General features: G+C 41.3%; 1 protein-coding gene across 2 annotated transcripts in view; it reads right to left on the minus strand.

Annotated features, from left to right (window-relative positions):
• The window catches only part of LOC137379658 (protein Wnt-7b), a 110,712-nt gene extending 92,066 nt beyond the window's left edge, over positions 1-18,646 (minus strand). The window contains exons 1-2 of one of the 2 annotated variants that reach the window (XM_068050813.1): positions 18,576-18,646; positions 10,231-10,457 (exon numbers count right to left, since the gene is read on the minus strand). In XM_068050813.1, the coding sequence (XP_067906914.1) occupies positions 10,231-10,457; positions 18,576-18,646 (298 nt within the window). Of the gene's footprint in view, positions 1-10,230; positions 10,458-11,394; positions 11,478-18,575 lie in introns of those variants that run through there. The other variant, XM_068050812.1, reaches the window with a different exon arrangement.
• Between the last annotated feature and the right edge of the window lie 4,740 nt (positions 18,647-23,386).

Below are 23,386 nucleotides of genomic sequence, written 5' to 3' on the forward strand. Positions count from 1 at the left end.
TGGACAGGTTTGGGGGAGTCAGGAGGTGAGTTACTCGCTGCAGGTTTCCCAGCCTCTGACCTGCTCTTGTAACCATGGTATTTATATGGCTACTCCAGTTCAGTTTCTGGTCAATGATAACCCCCAGGATGTTGACAGTGGGGAATTCAGTGATGGTAATGCCATTGAATGTCAAGGGGAGATGGTTAGATTCTCTCTTGTTGGAGATGGTCATTGCCTGGCACTTGTGTGGCGCATATGTTACTTGCCACTTATCAGCCCAAGCCTGGATATTGTTCAGGTCTTACTGCATTTCTACACAGACTGCTTCAGTATCTGAGGAGTTGCTAATGGTGATGAACACTGTGCAATCATCAGCAAACATCCCCACCTCTGACCTTATGATTGAAGGAAGGTCATTGATGAAGCAGCTGAAGATGGTTGAGCCAAGGACACTACCCTGAGGAACTCCTGCAGTGATGTCCTGGAGCTCAGATGATTGACCTCCAACAACTTGATTCCCATTGGCTCCAGCTTTGCTAGGGCTCCTTGACTGAGTCAAATGCTGCCTTGATGTCAAGGGCAGTCACGTTCACCTCACCTCAGCTATAGGGTTATGTACAGAATTGGAGTCCTCTGAAGTATTAGTGTTCTGTACAATGTTAGTGTAAAGTATTATAATGTGTAGTACTGTGCTGTAGGATTTTTGCAATAGCGTTCACTAAATATTCTAATCAGTATAGTATTAGCGTACATCACAATATTAAAGTGCACAGTACAGTATTATAGGGACCTGTAAAGCATTATAGGGTTCACTAGATTTTAGTGTTTGGTGTCGTGTCCAATTTAGTGTAATGGAATTATAACGTTCAGTACAGTTATAGAGTAAGGTATAGTAATAGTGTACATTGTTACAACATTTCAGTACTCGTGTACATAATTGTACTAGTCCATAGTACAGTATCATAGTAAAATGTAGAGTATGAGTGTATACTAGATCTTCTAGTTTTCAGTGCAGCATTGTTGTATAATGGTCTGTATATTATAGGTTCAGTGCAATGTTATAGTATTTGGTACAGTGCATAATGTGCTGTATACTATAACATGCAGTGTGTAGTATATTATCATATATAGTGTGCTATATTTAATGGCATGAGGATAATTTTTACTTTCATCACTCGGTGGTAAACTGGTGGAAGAGTGAGGGTTAAAATTATCCCCAGAATATGTTGTATGATATGATGTATGCTGTACAGTAACAAAGAATGTGCCACACTTGTTGTGATATGGTGAAATCAATACATATTACAGTGCAAAGTCATTAAATTAATAATTTATTCACTTAACCGTTCTTATCAGTTTTAACTGTTGCAGCAAGTTTGGCAAGAAAGTAACAATGGGATGCGAACTCAGTTGCAGTTACAGCACTGTGGCGCAGTGGCTAGCACTGCAGCCTCATAGCTCCAGCAACCTGGGTTCGGTTCTGGGCACTACCTGTGTGAAGTTTGCAAGTTCTCCCTGTGACTGTGTGGGTTTCTGCTGGCTGCTCTGGTTTCCTCCCAAAGACTTGCAAGTTGATAGGTAAATTGGCCATTGTAAATTGCCCCTAGTGTAGGTAGGTGGTAGGGAATATGGGATTAGTATAAATGGGTGGTTGATGTCTGGCACAGACTCGGTGGGCTAAAGGGCATGTTTCAGTGCTGTATCTCTCTATGACACTGTAAAAACAGTTACATGGCGATTATGGATAACAGAGTGTGCTAATGCCATCTGCTTTGCTACAATATACACATTTCAGTGCTGTATAACAATCTTAAAAAGGACCTTTTAAAGAGTTTCTGCCACAGTTTGTTGCCAAAGGGTTTGTATGTATATTATAAGCATCTCAAAACTTGAGCATTAGTGCCTGATGAAGCAGTTTTTAAACCTAAACAAAAGTGCTTGTCACATGGATTACCAAAAGTGCTTGAGCCCTAGCACCTGATGAAGTGAAAAAGACTGAAATATCACTGAATTGATTACTAGGTGATTTTCACACCTAGTCAAAAACATTGGTAAACAGATTGGCTTTAGCGAGGCGGTATATAGTTCGAAAAGAGAAGGGAAGTTCATATCAGTTGATTTCCATTCATCGAGAGCCAAAAAGCCACTGCTAATCTGAAAACTAACTTCAATGACAGCAATTTACCTCTAATTGATCTAGGATTATGCATATTTACAGCAATAGACTTTGCGGCTTTAAAGGGGCAGATGAAGTTAAACACAGAGGCACCTTAGCAGCAGAATAATACACTGCATATTGTATAGTTTATGTAAAGACAATCCAATTTACTATGGGCAATCCCATGGAAGATCTGTTTGTATTGTATAGTGTGCAGTATGTAATTGCCATATAGTCTACTGGGTATTCTATATGCCTATATTGTATTATTATTGAAGTCAATCAGGTTATCATGCATTTTCAGTTCATGGGTTACAATCATTTACTAATCCTTCACCTTTGTTACACTGCCTTTGCTAAACGCAGCTACTTTAATTTACAAAATAAAGCACAGATTATCAAAATTACAAATTCTCTGATTATAAATTTACAGCAGTAATTTAGCAAGAACGTTCAAAAACCACTGGGGTTCCACTCAGTCATTTGTGACAATATTGAAACTGCTGGATTGATTGAATGCATTTAGCATGCTGCTAAGATATCTACTGTACAATGTCACACAGAGTGGATGACGTAAGGCAAGGCATGCAATATAAACTAAATGCAGCAAAATCATAAATAAGTTATAGGAACTGGGAGATCAATACTGTTAATAATTTAAATGTTTATGATTATTTAAAGTAATGAAATAACTTAGGCCCTGAAATTATTTTGTTGGACACTGGCACGTGAATGTTTAATGCATGTGCCTGAAATTCCTCTCCTGTTACTTAAAATAATTAGACTAACACCTCGGATGAAGTAGTGGCAAATGAAATTTCAGACAATGCATTAAGTTTTAGTGCGTGATTATACCATGATATACTTTAAAGGTCCTTGCTGATTATTCTTAGATGGCAAAACATAGTAAACTATCCAGTGGCATCAGGGCTTCAGTGTAGTTTATATAACTCCAGGTCAAGGATAATGTGAGCGTTATAAAGAGGTATAATGGGTTGGGATGCTACCCTTCATCGCTGACAGCCAGGTTCCAATCTAAGCTGTTGGGATGAAAATCCCCTCCATCTTTGTTGGCTGGGAGGATTCTCAGTGAAATTATTTTGTTACAGTCTCATCACAGCTCTTCGTGGAATTGCATTCTCAACATAGAATTGAAAATTCATGCATTAGGATTGTTGGTGCAGTAGGAATTGTTAGTCTGAGGTTGGGGATAGGACAGGCCAGGATTTTATGCCGGTGACGGGGGTCTCGGCGTCCATAAAAAGCAATGCCGAGAAGCCCGCATCCCCTCTTCTGTGGAAGGCACACCGAATCTAGTGCCAATTAGGCATTTAAATGGACAGTGGCAGACCTCCCACAGGAGCAAGGACCCGGCGCTGGAAGTCTGGCCCTCAGAGAGCTGCCGACCAATCAGAGGCCGGCAGCTCTTCCACTGAACAGCGCCACCGCAGAGACGGTGACTGCTGCCAGTGGAGCACCCACCCGAGGCCCAGGTGCATCGCTGGACCCAGGCCTCAGGTAGGCCAGGGCAGGAGTGGTCTCGCGGGGTGGGGGTCATGTGTGGTTGCTAGCAAGGGCAGGGGGTTGGCTTTCAGTGGGCCCCCCTTCCTGATGCCGGGTCCCTTGTTCAGTCACTAAGTGCCTTTTAACAAGGGGGCATCGTCCCTGGAGCCAGGAAGCAGCCCACACAGTTTTTCGTGCCGTGTTTCTTATGTGGCGACAGGGCACCCACCACACGGCTAATTACAGTGGTGGCAGGATGATGCCCTTAATTGGGCATTAATTGCCCAGTTATGGGCCTCAATTGGCAGCAGGGCAGGAAGACTATTCAGAGGCCTTCCCGCCCCAAACCTAATTTTGGCGGAGGCAGGAAGGTGGCGGGGTCCCTCCCCACCACCATCCCACCTGATGTTATGCTCTTCCCACCTCCAAACTCGCTGCAGGAGAGAGCATAAAACTCCCATTATCCATCATCTAGCCCAGGATATACTTGCGGAAGTATTTGATCCTGATATCAGACTAGTAAGTGAAAGGATATGTCATTCTCCAGCACAGACACCCTCACTCAGACAAGCACTGGAAAGTGTGATATTCACAGGAGTCCCATTCACAGGTAAAGCATACTGTATTATATGTTAATAAAATCATCTTTAACTATCAGATGAGCCTTGGACAGCCTTGGTCACCATCATGATCTTGTACAGCATCCCCTCTTGTCACATTACGTAGAGCTACACAGCAGTAGGTGGTTAGCTACAATGAAGGAAGATAGGAAGACTGGTAGAAACTCCAATAAGAAAGGTAAACTGAATTCTATATATTGGGAATAAAAACTGATATCTTTGAAGAATGACTCACTCTTGTATTTTGAAGGGTGTGTAAACAGCATGAGCTTTGCCATTGTAGTTTGTAACATCATCTGAATTCCAGGATTATGTTACAGCACATTTCCAATCACCATGTCTTCTCCTTATAACCATTTCTTAATTTCCTTTTCTTTCAGACAGAGACAAATTCTGATGGTAACATGAATTTTAGGGACTCCATGATCTTCCATCACATTTTGTACTTCCCAGTTCCACTCCCTCTCCATTAGGTGAACTTTTTCTTCCCAAGTGGAAGTTTTTCCTTATTTACCCCTTTGCTAACTTTCATCAAGGACAGTCTGATTTTAACTCATTCTTCCCTCTCCCCACTGCCTCCCCCCGTCTCCCACCAACCATGTGTCTTGACATTTCCAGTGCTTTTACTTCATCTGTATTTATATATATATGACACAAAGATAGGTACGAAACTAAGTTGCAAAGAGGACATAAGGAGGCTACAAAGCGATATAGATAGTTTAAGATAGGCAAAGATTTGGCAAATGGAGTATAATGTGGGAAAATGTGAAATTGTCCATTTTGGCAGGAAGAATAAAAAAGATCTAAATGGTGAGAGATTGCAGAGCTCTGAAATGCAGAGGGATCTGGGTGTCCTAGTGCATGAATTGCAAAAGGTTAGTATGCAGTTACAGCAAGTAATTTGGAAAGCGAATAGAATGTTATTGTTTATTGCAAGAGGAATTGAATACAAAAGTAGGCGTGGTTATGCTTCAGTTATATAAGGCATTGGTGAGACCACATCTGGAATACTGTGTACAGTATTGGTCTCCTTATTTAAGGAAGGATGTAAATGCATTGAAAGCAGTTCAGAGAAGGATTACTAGACTAATACCTGGAATTGGCAGGTTGTCTTATGAGGAAAGTTTGGACAGGCTAGGCTTGTATCCGCTGGAGTTTAGAAGAGTAAGAGGCGACTTGATTGAAACTTATGAGATCCTGAGGGGTCTTGACAGGGTGGATGAGAAAAGGATGTTTCCCCTTGTGGGAGAATCTAGAACTAGGGGTCACTGTTTAAAAATAAGGGGTCGCCCATTTAAGACAGAAATGAGGAGAACTTTTTTCTCTGAGGGTCATGAGTCTTTGGAATTCTCTTCCTCAAAAGGCGGTGGAAGCAGAGTCTTTGAATATTTTTAAGGCAGAGGTAGATAAGATTCTTGATAAGCAAGGAGGTGAAAGGTTATTGGGGGTAGGTGAAAATGTGGAGTTGAGATTACAATCAGATCAGGTTTAGGGAGGGATTTTCAAGGGCCTCTGCAGCTGAAGTCACAGCCAGCAATGTGGAGCAATTAAAATTGAGGATGCTCAAGAGTGCCAGAAGTAGATGAGCACAGATATCTTGGAGGGCTATGGGCTGGAGGAGGTTACAGAGATAGTAAGGGGCAAGGCCATGGAGGGATTTGAAGACAAGGATGAGAATTTTAAAATCGAGAAATTGCTTAACCAAGATCCAGTGTAGATCAGTCCTTGGGGGAAACCAGCAGTAATGATGTGAGAGTGAGAAGAGAAGCCATTGCAAGTGATAGTCTGACTATGACTAGATAGATAATAATGGAAGCAAGCGAGTGCAGTGCCACCCAGCTGGAAGACAGTGGAGAGGCGTTGGAGAAGGAGGATGTTCGGTTAACCATGTCAAAGGCTGCAGACTGGTCAAGAAGGATGAAGAGAGATAGTTTACCTTTGATAGGATGCCATTTGTGACTTCGATAAGAGCTGTTTCGGTGGCAAGAGTGGAAACCAGATTGGAGAGATTCAAACATGGACTCTGGGCACAGATTTGGCAGACAACATGTTCTAGGACTTTGGAGAGGAAAGGGACATTGGAGATGGGATAGTAGTTTGCAAGGACAGTGGGGTCAACTAAATCAGCTATTATCTAATTATATGAAAGTTTTGAGCACATCCATCACACTCAAGACATTATACTTCAAAATGTCAAAAGCATAAAGAAGGGAAAGAAAGGCTTCCTTTTTTCTGACTTCAAATTGGGATTATTGAGGCATTTGGTAATCTGCAAACTTCTCTCACTAATTCAATTATATTGACCTCAGGGCCTACTTAAAGCACTTCACCACAGGGAGTGCCTCAGCAGTAGCCTTGGAGGGCTATGTCAGTTCAGTAAGAAAGCAGCAACCAGACTACCTGTGAGCAGTGCCTTGGGCAGATAGTTTTATTAAGAAACTGAAGCTTTATTATATGTTTTGTAGGTCAAATGTTTCATAGGTAATCAACCTAAAACATTAACCCTACCCTCCTCTCTCCACAGATGCTGCCTGACCTGCTGAACATTACTAGTATTTTCTGTTTTATTTCAAATTTCAAGCACTTGCGGTATTTAGCTTTCATTTTACATCTTTTCTGAGAATGGAAATAAAATTTGAGAGAGATGTAAAACGAGCTGCCAATTTGTGGAAAATACTGGGGTCTGTGTGGGCTGAGTAACACAGGCTAAAAGAATCTTTCATATACATCCCTTAGCTGGAGATTCCCAAGACATCTTTCTCCAAACATCACAGCTGTAAGGATTTTAACTTTAAAAAAAAGATAATAAGCAAATATTTCATTTTTGTCTTGCATTGAATGACCAGAAGTTACATTGTCCTGATAGCCCTGAGCTCCTGTTGAAAACAGTGAGCAGCAGAAGGTACTTGGATCTGAGGCTAAGAGCAGAATGTAATGTTCTGGTGCTCAACCTCAAAAATGACACAGTGACAACTTCAGTTAGGTGGGTAATTGTTTGAAGTTATTTGCAGCAGGTGTCTTTGTGGCATATATTCAAGTGTAATCCACTGTCTGCCTTTATTCCAGTATAGTCCTTTAAAGAGAAGGTTTCTGTAGGGAATGTAATGGAACATTTCTCACACATTCACATCAGTTTCTTATGATTGATGAGCCTATGAGGCTGGCTATTGCAGTGGTTTGAGCAATCGTTTTCCATTTGCTTGCCTAATATAGACGTTGTATCTGATAGTTTATATATTATTTTTTGCAATTCTTCTTCTGCAGACACACCAGACAAGCGTTTCATTCCTGTCAATTCTCTCTGCTGACACCAGTCAAAGCTGCTCAGTCTTATGAAATGAAACAGAAAAACAGCACTAAAATGTAGCACACAATCTGCATATTCATAGCACTCAGTATAGCTCATGGCCATACTTCTAACAGCCATTGGTAGAAGTTAATTCCAAACGTTTTGCCAGAATGAAGCTTTGGGACATACAAAGTGGCAAGGAATGGCTTGTACTTCAGACTTGCTGCATTTCTGACATTTTTTATTTACACATTGCCATTGTTGAAGTTTCAAATCAGGGAAAATGATTCCCAACACCCACTGAAAAATAAATACCTGACAAGAATTGAAAGGTAATAATCGAATATCAGTGACATCATAAACCTGAAGAGCAAACAAACTTGCATCCATCACCTAACTCCCACTATGACCCACGCCCCAGAATTAGAATGCAGTAATTCAGTTACTCTAGCATATCAATCTTTCTCAGATATATACCCTTTATTTTAAAGGGTAGCTTTATTCAATTCAACCTACAAAAGTTTTGAACACTATTAACTGGAATGTGTGTACATATGAATGTACAGGTGACTGCTAGTGCACTCCATGTTTTCAAGTATAATGATATTCCCATTGAAGTAGTGTGGCCATTGCAACTTTATCAAGAAATAATTTTCCAAGAAGAAATTCTCTACCATCTTAGAACAGTTCTAAATAAAATGTAGTATGATAATGGAGGAACTATTAAGTTACAAAACAAACAAGATTCATATAAGATATACAAGGTATGATCCTCTCTGTTGATTAGAAATTAAATATTGTTATTAATCAATTGTGCTGATTCAGTCAAGGGTGCAGTTAACCCATGACAACCTCATCAACAAAAATCAAAAGCAGTAAACAATAGTAAGTAATAGTAAAGATTGTTCGCATCATGCAAAATAAAGCACACTGTGGAATACATTTCAAGGCAGTAACGTCACTTTGGCATGGAGGAAATACATGGTGAAAACAACTGGAAAAGTTGAAAGCTTTATATTGTCTCAATCCCACTACATGTTGCTGTTTTGTAACACACTGCAAGATTATGTTTTATTCTGTACAAACAATATCACCTTGCCTCACCTGTACTTGATGCAAGTGAAACCCGTAGGAAAAAAACTGAGACATTAGAAACGCCTTTGCAGTTATACTGGTGGTAAGCAACAACCTCTATACATCAAAGCAAGGAAAGTGGGAACAGCTATCAATAATATAGAAAGATTAGTATGCAGGAGTCACAAATTGGGACATTTGGGATAAAAGAATGTAACAAAGTAACTATTGTGCTCAGTCCAAGGTTAATGAGGTTAAATACTTTGTTCTGGGTTTCCAGGCTAATTGTCTACTTTTCAAAGGCTTTATTTTTCTTCCATAATTAACATAAGTTAAGATAAAGGTATGGTAAAGCTAAGATTGTCCTCAGTAACATGAAATCCTATACAGCTAGAGTTTTGTGTATATGGAGGTTTATGTGCAAGAAGCTTGTTATTGGATTGGTATCTGAAATACGTGTTTATATCATTGGTCTAGCATAATAATGTCTAACTGAATTGTGTGACAACTCAGAGCCTAGATATTAATATTGGATGAATTATCTTCATGATGTTGCAATTTAAGATTGAGAGAGTTGTGTTATGTTTTGATCACAATAATACTGTCTTCAAACTAATTAAAGGTGTTGTGCAGTCTGGTGCAGTGCTCATAGAGTCATAGAATTATACAGCACAGAAACAGGCCCTTTGGCCCATCGCGTCTGTGTCGGCCATCAAGCACCTAACTATTCTAATCCCATTTTCCAGTACTTGGTCCGTAGCCTTGTATGCTTTGGCATTTCAAATGAGCATCTAAATACTTCTTATAGAGTGCTGATGTTCATCCATGAGTATTGAACTCCTAAAGCAACTGGTTTACATATTAGGACCAGAAATTGTGATTTCAGAGGTTTGTCAGAAGTAGCTGGGAAAATGGACTCTTTACACAGTGATTATAGATGTAGGTGTTATAAATTGCTTTTGGTGCTGTATATTATCTGTTTATCTTTGCTTTTCTAAATCATCTAATTGCAAATTTAATTTAATTAGCATTAAAGCTGCTGAGTAGCTTTAGCCTGTACAAAGTGGGTGTGGTATTTAATAATTTCTGCCTTTGGAATGACAGGAGATAGAAGTCTAGGCATTACTTCTGGCAATATCAGCAGGAAAATACCCAACACATTCATTCGTACGACTTTAACTAAAACATGAACCCATTTATGTTAAAAGATGTATGTTATCATTCAAGTAGCGTTGAAAGCTAATATTGTCAACCTAATGTTCTACTCTACAGTGGGCATCATACATAAATTCTAACACGCGATATCAGTGCTAATTAAGATAATTAATAACAACATGTGCTATACAGCATAAAATGTTCACTACTAAGGGTTAGAATGGAAACGGTGTTTAAACATAATTACTCCTGAGGGCAGATAAATCAGGGCGTGCAATGTGGGCAATAGTCAAAAGGGTCGCTCTACCAAACCTACTCACTGTAAAGTAACTGCAGTGAGTTACTGGAGTCCGGGACAACACGGGCCTTCATCTCAAACTTTGCTCCCTAGAATGATGTCAAACGTCACTGAGGGCTGTAATTCTTTTAGTCTTTGTGCTTCGACTCACCCACTCTGAGCTCCTGTCCGAAGACTGTTTTCTCTCCGAGTGCTGAGCAGTTCCACCGGCCGTACCTGAACTGATATTGACATTCGTTGATCCCCATCTGCGCCCCTTCCCCGATTACGATGATGGCATCCGGGCGGCTCTGACAGATCGCCCGCTGCCGCGGCGCCAGACCTGGGATCTTGTTGCAGATGATATTCGCTCCTAAGGCGACCACTGAAGACAACGCTCTAAAACAGAAGAGAAACAGGAAACAAAAACAAAATCAAATCATTAAAACAACGCACGACACGAAGAGCGACTCAAGTCAGATCGCTGCAGCAAGCAGAGTATTAACCAGTGTGATCGCTCAGTAAACTCTCATCGGCAGTGTTTCCAACCCAGTAGCTTGACTTAATTGGCACCCTTCCACATTCTGCCTCGAACAGACGATTATTGCATTGCAATGGACGGAAAACTGCACAAAGCGATTCAAGCGATCGTTTTACGGTTTAACAGGGAGTTACAAGGCGAACGGGTTAAACTAGAGAGCACGTTTCCACCACGTAGAGGTTTCCATCGGCTCCCGTCTCGTGAAACTCTTGTTCTGTCCAATTTCCCCTAAGAAAAATAAGTAACGATATATTTTCTGAAGGACGTGGGTAAATAATATATAATTAGGACAAAGAGAGAAAGAGGGGTACATGTGGATTAAGTTTAAACGGATGAAATAGAGAGTGAGATTTTAAACACAGGAAGGGAGGGAGGGGCGAGAGAATTAGTATCAGAGAGCCGAAAGTTCCACCGCACCGTGCCCTACCTGGAGGAGAGAGCAGGGCTGAGCGAAACCCTCCCCAGTTTAAGAGCACAATGTGCTTTTCTTGTTTCCTCCCTTCTCTGGCACAAAGTAAATGTCAATTTGACAGATATATTTAAACATTTTAGGGGGAGGGGAGAGGCATACAACTTATTAACTGGCGGTGCGAATAGCATAACCGCAGCAAGTGGCAGCTAAACTGCACAGCAGTCCACAGGTAAACCCAAGCGCCTGCTGAAGACCCGGCGGCGGAAACAATGAGCACTTTTCCCCCCAAATATTAGAACTTGCAGACTTAAACGACGAAGTTACGACTTAAAATGGCTTAAGATTCTCCAGGATTTTTTAAAAAAATGATTGTTCTGACTTACAGGTAACTTCCGCTGGTGAGGATAAGAAACATCTGCGGGTAATAAACTGACAGGAGCACACTGCGGGATAAAAAGATGATCATAGTCGCTCTCTGCGTCAGCTGCTACCGGTTTTGTTTGTTTTATTAGAATAGAAATGCTAGATGCTATTTGTGAGTTGTTTCTTTGTGCAAGTCCTCGGTAATTAGTCTTGTCCAGTGTCTTGTCGCTAGATTGGTGTTTTGGTCTCTCTTTCATGACGGAGCAGTGGTTTGCAGTTGTTGGGAGTTGCTGTTCGAATGCTTGAGTGTTTTGTGAGAGTTCATCTGCTCTCAGGAGACCGCCTGTTGCAATTGGGCAGACAGGCTAATCCCAGCCGCTGCAATCCGCCCACTGCCTTTCAAATCACAATGGGGCAAAAATGACAATGAAAATCGCTCAGATCTGCTTCTAGATAGTTAGACAAGTCCCACAAATACCTTCCTTACTTTTTAAAGGGGGAAAATAGCGAATAGGCTAGGGAACAGGTTGCAATTCAATGGGTCCCGTAAAACATTCCGTTTGCAACGTTTTTGTAACTGCAATGGAAGGAACGGTGATTTCTGTTTGAGTAGTCACACATTAAAGAATATGTTCCAAAGCAACAGTTCGTGTGGAGATATTCCTCGCCTTAACTTGGCAGCTCTAATCTGATTCAAGTACCTGGTTTTGCTTCAGTTTGGAATCTTCGATTCGACACACCTTTTAAAAGAGAGAGGGAGAAAATACAGAGCCTTGCAAGTGCAACTGTTCTGTATGTGGATCCATTCACACACGATTATTGCCAGCCATTGAGGGTACAGCATACAACACTGACCTGCCTCACATTGGGAGGCAGGCATTGACCTGACATTCTCCTGATATCATAATGGCCGTGTGGATCAGTGAAAGTCCGGGATGCACATGACTCATAAGTTCTGACCGTGGGGAGAACCTGAGCTATAATCATTGTCTAAAACTTACTGTCTGCGTTTGATAATTTGTCTGCGGTTTCAACATATATATAAAAAAACTTATTTGAACCGTTTTCCGTTTACGATGCTGATAGGTGTAGATGGAAGAGTACAAGGATGATCAAAAGGAAAGGGATCAAAGGATATGGGGGGAAGCGGGAACAGGTTACTGAGTTGGATGATCAGCCATGATCATAACGAATGGCGGAGCAGGCTCGAAGGGCCGAATGGCCTACTCCTGCTCCTATTTTCTACGTTTCTATATGCGAGACTTGTAGACACCACGTGATCATATATACAGTGCCTTCAACACTTGCAGGTAATACAGTATAACCAGATTAGTGAGAAGGGGGCTTTTGGTGCCAACTACCAGGAAACACGGTATGCATCATGTATAGAGAATACACGACGGAGAACTGATGTAATGTGTGTTTTACTTGCTCACAGGCCTAAACAGAAAATGTGCCCTTAGGACAAGGACTGTCCAAATACTGATACCATTGTTACAATAGGTGCAGGGGAAAGGTTTCGTGAAGATTTTTCAATTAATAAGCTTACTCTTTTCATTTTGAAGTGTGCTTTTCGCAGCAGTTAAGGAAAAGGAGCATTCTTAAAATGTTGAGAACCATGAATGGGTCCTGACTCCTGTGCTGAATGCCACTAAATCCCATTACTTGTATTGATATAAGTAGAAATGAGAATACGCGATAGTTTATTTTATTGTTTTCTTTCTTTAAAAACGCCTTAACTGGTTAAATGAAATTAAACAAGAAAAATATTTGAATTTTTACTTTGTAATGCCAAGGTTGCAGTGATGTAAAAAGTTAACACAACATTTAAACAATTACGCCATTTCTGCTGCAGATAACCGGTTTCACTGTGGTACTTAACTTGATAGCAGCACCTAGTTATACCCTACTTGTACTGCTTTCAGCTCGGAGGAAAGCAGAGCACTGCACTGCACATTTACAAACATGCGCAGAATCCCAATACCAGAGACATGTAAAAGCTGACTGTAATGTTGGCTCTTTACTGACGCTACCAAAGGTGTTATACCACCCAAAGATTTTGTAAACTTGCACACCAAATATTAAATTTCACACCAGTTGAGGTTCTGCTCCAGCCGGTGTAAGGCCAATTTGACTACACTGGCACAGCATGCTTTACACCCAAAAGTGCCTGGTGCCCATGCGCGTAGGTATGTTGGTGTATTTTGCATCACCATGACTCTGTTCCAACCTGGCAGCGATACAAAAGTGCAGTGTAACCCTGAATGTAATGGTTTGACCTGAGGTTGACATCAGACCCCACTTAGCTGAGATTTCAGACTGTGAACTGGAAACCACGTGGAGTGTAACTTCAGTACAGTGTCAGACTGGGGTCCTGTTGGAAATTCGAGGAGTACTTTATAAACAATTCAAAATATTTTGAGCTGGAGACACTGCGCCCATATTCTCTATAAGCACTCAACATTACCGAGAATTGGGATAGGCTTCTGCACACGTGTTTAAACAGAAATGCGCAGAGCTAGCTGGTCAGTGAAATGCGATTGAAGCCCCTCGGAGTGGTCGCAGACTTAGTAGTGCAGTTAAAATCCCCAATACTGTACCGAAATGTTCACATGCATTGGCCAACCAAGATCCGCAAGAAACATCTCAGCGAGTAAAGCTGAACTCCTGAATGAGAATCTAACGATCTATATTTGATCAAATTCCATTCTCACACTTAGTAGTAGATTTTGAACTGAAACAGAAATTAATGCGACCCGTGAAGTTAACAGTGGTGCGGGTGCGGCGGTTCTTGGCGAGATGCAGGTTATATTTCCAGTATTTACTCGCCAGGGCAGCAATAAATGATTCCTGAGGTCTCACGTGGTGTGATTTGCGTCAAGTCAATGCACAAAGCGCAGTATAAATGGTTTGAAAATGTTGATCTGAGATGGTTAAAATTGTGAGAGTTGTGAGATCACCTTGAGGGGTGTTCTTGTATAACTTTGGTTTCACGTTAGTTGAGGTATGACTGGCATGAAGCCAACTTTAAGTTTAAAAGAAAAGCAGCAGACCGCCGTTGGCTCTTCACGGGCGTTTTATTTTTATCCAGCATTGGGGTAGCACTAAGCCGGGCGTCCGTGTCTGTTTACATCTGCTTCAGCTCTGCTCTACTTTGGATGTGGAGGGGTGGCGACGGGATAACTCACTGCTCGAGAGCAGCTACCTGGAGTGTAACCGAACTGTTATTACACAAGATACTCCGCTCTTGGGAAATTAAACGATACACTTTACCTCGGTCGTGGTTTTGGTGATTATTATTGGGTGCTGCAGTAAACATGTTAAAGATTAATTTCTATCTGTAACACTTTGTATTTTAGTCTGATGTGTGTTTGCAGTGTATGTCTGTATGTTGAGTGTGTCTATATAAATGTTTCGGAGTGCGCTGGAGGGTTGACAGATATTGCATGCTAAAACTGGTCAGCCATTCGTTCAGAAAGACTAACTGCAGAATTAATGGATAGAGTAACGGTAGTTGCTGGTATCATTGAGCAAGATGTAGGCGCTTCAGCTTCAAGTTGTAACGTGTTTCAAAACCATTTCTATAATTAGTCTGTTGGCCGAAAGCCAACTATCGACACATCACAATGTTAAAAATTGGTAAGACGCATCTGCCTTATAAGTCAACGAATCGTTAAAATAAATATAACTGCACTTAAATCGTGATTGCACATAGGTTATATTTTACACACAATGATAAAACTCGTGAAACATTTTACGTAGAGAAATAGGGAAAGGGAAACTTGAGTAACAACCAAATTTCGCTGAAGGAGCAGAACGCTAAAACTTTCACCTTAGCGAGTGAAGTCTGATTTTTTAATTCAGTGCACTATCAATCAGTAATTTACTGCGATTGAGGTTACGCGGTCATAATAATAGGTGTTTCTGCAATCTGCTGTCAGCCTGTAATAGAGATACATTTTCTGGGACCACCGAAAGTCACAATTGCAGTTAAACACCTGGCCTAATGTATAAGCAGGCAAGCAAGGCATCTGCTAATTTTCACCTGCCTTTCACCCATCCCCGAATCGAACCTTTAGGTGCAACAACTCCCTCAACTGACCAATAAAGGAACATATATTTTGTTCCCAAATAACGCGCGCCTTCGTGTTCATTCTTGTTATTAGAAAGCCTTGGGGATTTAAGGCATAATTTCTGGAATTACTTGCGACCAGGTGTAATTGCAGCTGGATTTAACGAGTATCTTTTAGTTGATTACGTTTCAGGAGCTAGGCCAGTAATATGTTGCTCAATCATATATAGTGGCATGGTTGAAACTATTTTAATTGCTGTACGTTCAGAACTGGCTAGCATTACCTCTAGGACCTTACTATCCATTACCCTAACAATGAAACCCATTAAAATCATTTTACAGTTTGTAAATGATCGTTTTACAGGTAGTGCCCAGAGTGAAACACCTGCATGAAAGAGAGCGAGCTTTGTGTGCTACAGTTTGAGGAGCACCTGACGTGGTCGCTATGTGTCTAATCTAACTGCTAGTTTAATCTGCACCTTTTTAATTGATCTCATGCCAAGCACAGAATCAATGATTTGGGGTAGCATTATTATTAATAAATAGTTTTGAACAACGTTTTCATTTAAATCGATTAATGCCACTTTTAACACAGTCCAAGCGATCTGGCCGTTGCAGTATCCTGGCTTTGAAAAGAACAAGTTTAAATAGAAGCTTGGATTATAAATAAAAGTTTTTAAATTAAACTGTGTAAAATGTACAATAGTTCAGCAACCTTGGGGACTAAAACTGTTCGTTCTAAATCAACAAAGCTAGATCGTTGCCTGCTAAAACTGTCATATGTTCCGTAGACTGTCTTTTGGAAGGTTACATAATCTTTGCTAATTATATGCGTAAATACCTAACATTATCTGTTATTCGTTGAAAGGCAAAATTTCCGTTCTTTTATTTGGAAACATTCTGACACGTAACCTTACTCTTGGTAGTTAGCGTGAATTGTATAGCAACTGCTAATTGGATGAACCCTGAGACACGAACGAATTTGAATGATCAGATTGTTAATGAAATTTTAGAACTGCCAGTTTGCCCTGTAAACGAGAATCCACAATTAATGAGCCGAGAGGGAAGCTAACGTTAGCCAGCTCTCTAAATGTGATGTATTTGCTGAAGCTTTCTGACTCACATCGATCACAAATTTATGCATATAAATTATGTGCTCGTCAGCTGATCGTTACCAAAAAGATGTAGGCAACTCGAAAGTCACAGCAGATTATAGACGAATATTCTGGCTGCGTGATCATTTGATTATAGTTACCACACGTGTATCCAATGATTTGTCGCCAATTATAAATGGCGCGTTTCAAAAAGACACGTTGAGCGGAACTTGGAGCATCCAACCTGAGAAAGGAACACAGCATGGGGAATTCGCGTCCTCTGTAGATAACCTGTCTTCCGGGCAGATATTGAGTCACATTATCCTCGTAAAATTAATCCAATAGGTAGCGTAGACACCATAGTGCGGGTTGACTTTAACATAACGAAATATTTCATCGCACATCTTTTAACGGGCTCATAGGTTCGAAGTGTGAAATGAGGGCATCTAACTCTTGCTGTGCCCTAAATCCGTCACTGACAACTGCAAGCCGGCTTGTATCTGATAAATATCCTCCAGTAACATGGTTCAGCCAGGAGGTACATGACAGTGTCTCAGTCCTGTAACAAACTAACGGCACGACCACATAACTGCCACCCCGTCCTCCGCAAATTTGGCGTAATTATACCAGCCTCTGCGCTTATCAAAGCTGTGTGCCAACGATCAACTTCCCTGATGTGTGATATACACGTGTTAAAATCGCCCACACTGCCGTACTGCGTCATCCATCCCGATATGCCGGCATCTCGTCTATCAATGTAGCCTTCTATCAGAATTTCGTTCAAACCAATTCTGTACCGGCTCCGGTCGTGTAATTGGATCTAATGGGGAATGAGCGCACACCGATTGCGGGTCGGAGCTGCTATGGGCAAGAGTTAGTTTTGCTAGCAGAGGGGAGTTGCGTTCCCCAGGTTAGAGGAGAGAAACACCTCAAAATAATCGGCACTGCTCATCATGGCGAGTGCGGAAATCCTGAGCAATTCGGTGGGAATAGTTTTTGGATTTGGGGAACTGGTCCAAATGTCAACCATTTCCAATGCACCTGGAGTAGGGATTTCAGCTGAAAGTTGGTACGTTTCAGTTCTGATCTTGAATCGGCTTGCTACTGTGTGTGGTTCCTTTACTGTCTCAATATTTCCGTTTGACTTGTTTTGATTTTTGGGGGCTGACAGATCTCACTCTTTTCGATGCAGTCCTTGTACGCGGAGCATACAGCATCGTCAAGTCTTTTTAAGAGATGGGATTTAGCAGACTCAGAAAATTGTGCATTCTTCATACAAAATCCCACAACTATGCAGCGGCCAAAAGTATTTGAGTTCAGAGGGGATAACAGGTAGCAGCGCATTCTAACAAACCAGGACTGTTGGGTTAGTGCTGAGGAATGTGGAAATACAACTCAGCCTTACAACTAATAAGGGCATAGAGGCAAGAAAGTTGGCAAATATTCTTCATGAACGCACAACCTGTTTATTGTAAGCAAAAACTCCGCATTAAGGTGATAAACTGAGGAGCCTAATTTCCGAACAGCAGGTGTTGGTTCGTATTCACATTTCTACAGCTTCGACCTTTTTAAAAAAAAATTCTGCTCGCTATTCTGCCGGCGTTAAACTCGACTTTTCTTCAATCTGTTGCATCAGGGGAGGGCAGACAAACCAGTTGTCAAATAATTTCAACACGTATGTATGATGGATAGCATCGGCGATTCTGCCCAGGCCTGTAATCTCGCTATGCTTTGGAAACTGACTGCTAGAGATCTCGTATCAAGTGATTCATATTTTTTATCTTGTTTTGAAAGAGATCCAATGTAAGCTCATTCGGTGACCAACGTCATGTTAGAAAAAAAAAACTCTTTTGAGTGGCACACGTGTGGACACCTCAATATATACATTGAGATCCAGGACATTATATATAAAACATATTCGTTTGGGCACGGCAGGAGATTGAACTATCGCGTTCTAATCTGTTATCTGTTTTGGTACGATTTCAAGATTAATTGACCCTCCTCGCGCTCCAAGGTTGTTGGTTTCTCTACTTACCCTAACTTGACGTAGATGAGACCCAGACAGAGAAAGACATACAGAATCCACCTTCGAAAGTTCCTGTGCATGTTCTAGAATCAGGGTTTCGCCGGAAAGCCCAAACTGTGCGATATAGTTGAGATTAAACACACACACACACACACAATCAAACTTTCAGAACTAGCAATCCAGTTTCAGCAGTCGGGCGAGACTCAGATCACTGCAGAACCTGCTGTCTTGCGCAGTATCAATGATGGGACGCTCAGATCCTTCCAATTCCATGTGGATCTCTTCCCCATTTGTATTCAGTTCACATAAAGAGAGGGAAACAGACTGACTCCACAGTGTAACCAAGAGAGGACACCAGCGGGTTATTCCAGGTCTGCTCAGGCATTGCATTGCATGTGTTGTTACTTGTCCCGAATTCTCCAGTACTCAGCTACCTAGAATCTTTGTTGAACTGTTGGGGTAGTTGTAGACGATCGCCAGTTGGAATGGGTTTAAAATATCTCGTAACTCTTCACATCGACCTCCGCCTGACGACATCCGTTTACCTGCTGATATAGGTTGCTGCAGAGCGACACGATCGTCACAAACGAGCGAAATAAAGGAGATGCAGACAGAGAGATACGCCTCTAATAAATCAAGATAGGAAAACGGTATCTAAGCAAGCTGCTGCCCATAGCTCATGAAAACACGTGTTACGTTTGTTCGAAAACCCCTTCGCTGCCAACTAAAAAGATAGAATGTGACAGGTTGTGTGAGATAAACGTTATTCTATTGAAAGACGATTCTCGTTAACTCTCTCTCCTTCTCTGTCCCCCTATTTTCATTTCCATTATTTATTACGTTAATGAAAACTGCCAAACAATATTTTAGATAGAAGATACAGCTTTATCTATGGTGCTCCATTATGGAAAACAGCAATCCTGAACCTCACATTCAGAGCAACATTTATATCTTTTTAGAGAGACAAAAATACATGATATGTGTGTCTGGTTTGAAATATTTCGCGATCATTTCACTTCGAACGCGAGAGTCTGAAAACAAAATCATTCCCAATAATGAGGATAAAAATGTTATTAGCAGGAAAACAATGTTTTGTTTTTAAAGTACGTTGCACATTCTTATTTTAAAGTTGTTTTCAATAGTATTTTTTGTGTTCCTTACATTATTAAGCGAGTTTCAGCTACAAATAAGAGTATTCTCAATGTGATCTCTCCTGTGGGTTTTATAAGACGCTGCTGGTCAGGAATGGCTGCAATAAATCATTATCCGGGAGAAATATCCACGGTTGCCCTTCCCCGAAGTAAGTAATTTAATGTATGTGAACATTTGATTGGGGGATTCATATATTTAGTCAAATATAAATTTGACCTAGTCTAAGTTTTTAGTTAATTATTTTTGCATCAACTTCACTTTGAAATTTCCCCCCAAAACTATCTCCATCTCAGTGCGGACTATGCTGGAGGGAAGGAAACTTGCGGCGAGCTATATTCATCTAACAATTGTCATTATCTGGTATAACTGGTGATAATTCACGTGGGGTCGATGAAATGGAGGAGAGACTTTTTCTGAGAGCCAGCCTTTCCTTACTCCTTGTGACGAGGCGGCTCTTGTTGTCCAAATGTGCAGGTGCAGATAGTGAAGGACTCCGTGTGTTCGGCACACGCCTTTCTAGAACGTGCCATTCTCAAAGAGAGCTATGAGTGTCAACGATAGTGCAGCCTGTAACTCTGCATCATCTCGTCAGTCTAATGAAAGTTGTCAGCCGGAATACAATTCCCACACCCTGCAGTTCGCAGGTACACACGTTCATCTGCAGTTATCTTAAGTGTTAACACACAGATTGCCTCAACATATGAGCAAGACATCATTTCTACCTGGAAGTAAACCATGCCAGTCACTCAGAGAACACCTGTACAATAATATAGTAAAGTAGATCGAGCATTGCATGAAGAAGATAAAGCAGGATCTGTATTGTGGGAGGCACAGTTTTACTTGTATCTGTCTGTCTGTATCTGTATGTGCGTGTGTGCCTGTTTGTCTGAAGTCAGTGACTTTGGTCGACCCGTTTCCCACACAGCAGTTTCCAGATTCTGCCAGAGTTTTCACTCACTCCTTCAAGCCATTTGTATCTGATTTTGGTAAATATCGCGCCACCTGTTATCATAAGTTATTGATCAGCTTGAATCTGTCATGCATATCTAGTATTTTATACTGAAAACAAACTAGGAAGTTAGGCCGCACATATTTTTGACCACTTCACGTTTACACTTGTTTCCAAAGTAGTTATCGTTTCTTTTTCTGCAATATTTGGCTTTGTTTGGTCTATCGCTTTCAGCCTCTACATTTCGTTCTTTCTCCCCTTATCTTACTATTAGCCTCCATCGTTTTCTCCGCCCCGCTCTTGTCATTTCCATTTAGCCCCCATTCTATCTTTATCACTTCTTAATCTTCTTTTCAATGCCCTTACGCTTTCCTTTATCTCTGTCCTTTCTTTTCTTTTTCTCCCTCTGTCACAGACCCCTCACATCATCTCCTTTTCCATCCCATCTAACCAGCTGTTGATCTCCCCAGCCCGCTTCCCGTCCCTCTTCATTTTGGTATAGTTGTGAACACGGTTTATTGGCCTACCAGAATCAGTTTTCTTGGGGCCGATCTTTCTTTCTACACTCCAACCAATTGATTCATTTTGCAATGATTTTAAGATACTCATGATTTTCTTTTCTCACCACCTTCACACAATTCACTAATTACACTACATTGTACACTTTAATTGGATTCATTATTAAGTAAAGAGACGTCTGTATGTGTTTTATTCATTAATAGACCCGAAGAACCAGACCATTCTCTTCATATCTGTCTAATCAAAACTTGGGTGCGAATGCTGATACTTGCCATGAACCTGGCGGAAAGGTCTTCAGCAAGGAGGATTCCTTTTTACGCTGGGGCAGGAATAGATTACAAATTTTCTTAAATGAGATTTTCGAAATGAAAGGTAATTGAACCGTCTAACGGGCTGTGACAGTTAAGTTGTTTGCTCAGATATTTTATGGATCTAGGGATCTGATTTCCCATACAAGGCAGTCTCCAGTAAGATCATTTTGATTTTTGGGGGGTGGGACGAAAAGGATTGATGTCCTTAACTGAAAGTAACACCCTCCTGTGGTGAGTAAACATCATTGCTGCAATTCCACAGTTGGAAATTAGGATTGCAAGATAGATCCGATTGTAGGTCAACACTGCCATCTAGCAAACAAATGCCTGAATAGTTTAAAATAAAAGTAGAAAGTGCTGGGAATCCTCAGAAAGTTTGCCAGCACCTGTGGAGAGAGGAACAGAGTTAATGTTTCAGGACTGTGACCTTTCGTCAGAACTGAGAAAAATTAGAAATGGTTTTGAGCAGGTGAAAGGAAGGAGGGTGGAAAGAAGAAAAGGGAAGGTCTATAATAGAGTGGTGGGCAGGAGAGAGTAAATGACAAAAGATTTCATGGTCCAAGGCCAAAGGGATTGGGAATGAGACAAGTAAAGAAACAACCAATGTGTCTAGAAGAGGTGTGAACATTAGGATGACAGCTGTCTGAATGTGAAGGAATTAAGAAATAAGTAAGAGATAAGACCAAATGATGAAAAAACAAGAAACAGAATGAGGGCAGAGATTATGATCTAAAATTATTGCACTCAATGTTGAGTCTGGAAGCTGTAAAATGCCCAGTGAAAAGATGAGGTGCTGTTCCTTGAGCTTGCGTTAAGCTTCATTGGAACACTGCAGCAGGCCAAGGATAGAAAGATCAGAGTGGGAGCAAGGTAGAGAATTAAAATGACAGGTGACTGGAAGTTTGGGGTCACACTTGCACTCTGAATGAAAGCATTCCACGAAGTGGTCATCCTGTCTGAATTTTTTTCCCCAATGTACAGGAGACCACATGCTGAGCAGTGAATATGGTATACTAAATTGAAAAAGTGAAAGTAAATCACTCTTTCACTTGGAAGGAGTGTTTGGGGCATTGGACGGTGAGAAGGGAGTAGGTAAAACGGCAGGTGTTGCATCTCCTCCAATTGCATGGAAAGGTGCTGTAGGAAAAGGGGGAAGTGTTGGGGGTAACGGGGGTAACCAGGGTGTCACAGAGGGAATGGTCTCTTCAGAATGCTGAAAGGGGAGGAGAATATGTGTTTGGTGGCAGCATCATGCTGGAAGTGGCAGAAATGGCGGAGGATAGAAACATAGAAAAATAGGAGTAGGAGGTGGCCATTTGAGCCTGCACCGCCGTTCAATACGATCATGGCTGATCATCCAAACTCAGTAACCTGTTCCTGCTTTCTCCCCATATCCCTTGATCCTTTTAGCCCTAAGAACTATATCTAACTTTTTCTTGAATATATTTAATGATTTGGCCTCAACTGCTTTCTGTGGTAGAGAATTCCACAGGTTCACTACTCTCTGGGTGAAGAAATCCCTCCTCATCTCAGTCCTAAATGGCTTACCCCTTATCCTTAGACTGTGACCCCTGGTCCTGGACTCCCCCGCCATCGGGAACATCCTTCCTGCATCTAGTCTGTCCAGTCCTGTTAGAATTTTGTAGGTTTCGATGGGATCCCCTCTCATTCTTCTGAACTCTAGTGAATACAAGTCTAATCGACCCAATCTCTCTTCCTATGTCAGTCCTGCCATCCCAGGAATCAGTCTGATGAACCTTCGCTGCACTCCCTCCATAGCAAGAACATCCTTCCTCAGATAAGGAGACCAAAACTGCACACAATACTCCAGATGTGGTCTCACCAAGGCCTTGTATAATTGCAGCAAGACATCCTTGCTCCTGTACTCG

Source organism: Heterodontus francisci, chromosome 18, assembly GCF_036365525.1.
Source record: "Heterodontus francisci isolate sHetFra1 chromosome 18, sHetFra1.hap1, whole genome shotgun sequence".
In the NCBI taxonomy this organism is placed as follows: domain Eukaryota; kingdom Metazoa; phylum Chordata; class Chondrichthyes; order Heterodontiformes; family Heterodontidae; genus Heterodontus; species Heterodontus francisci.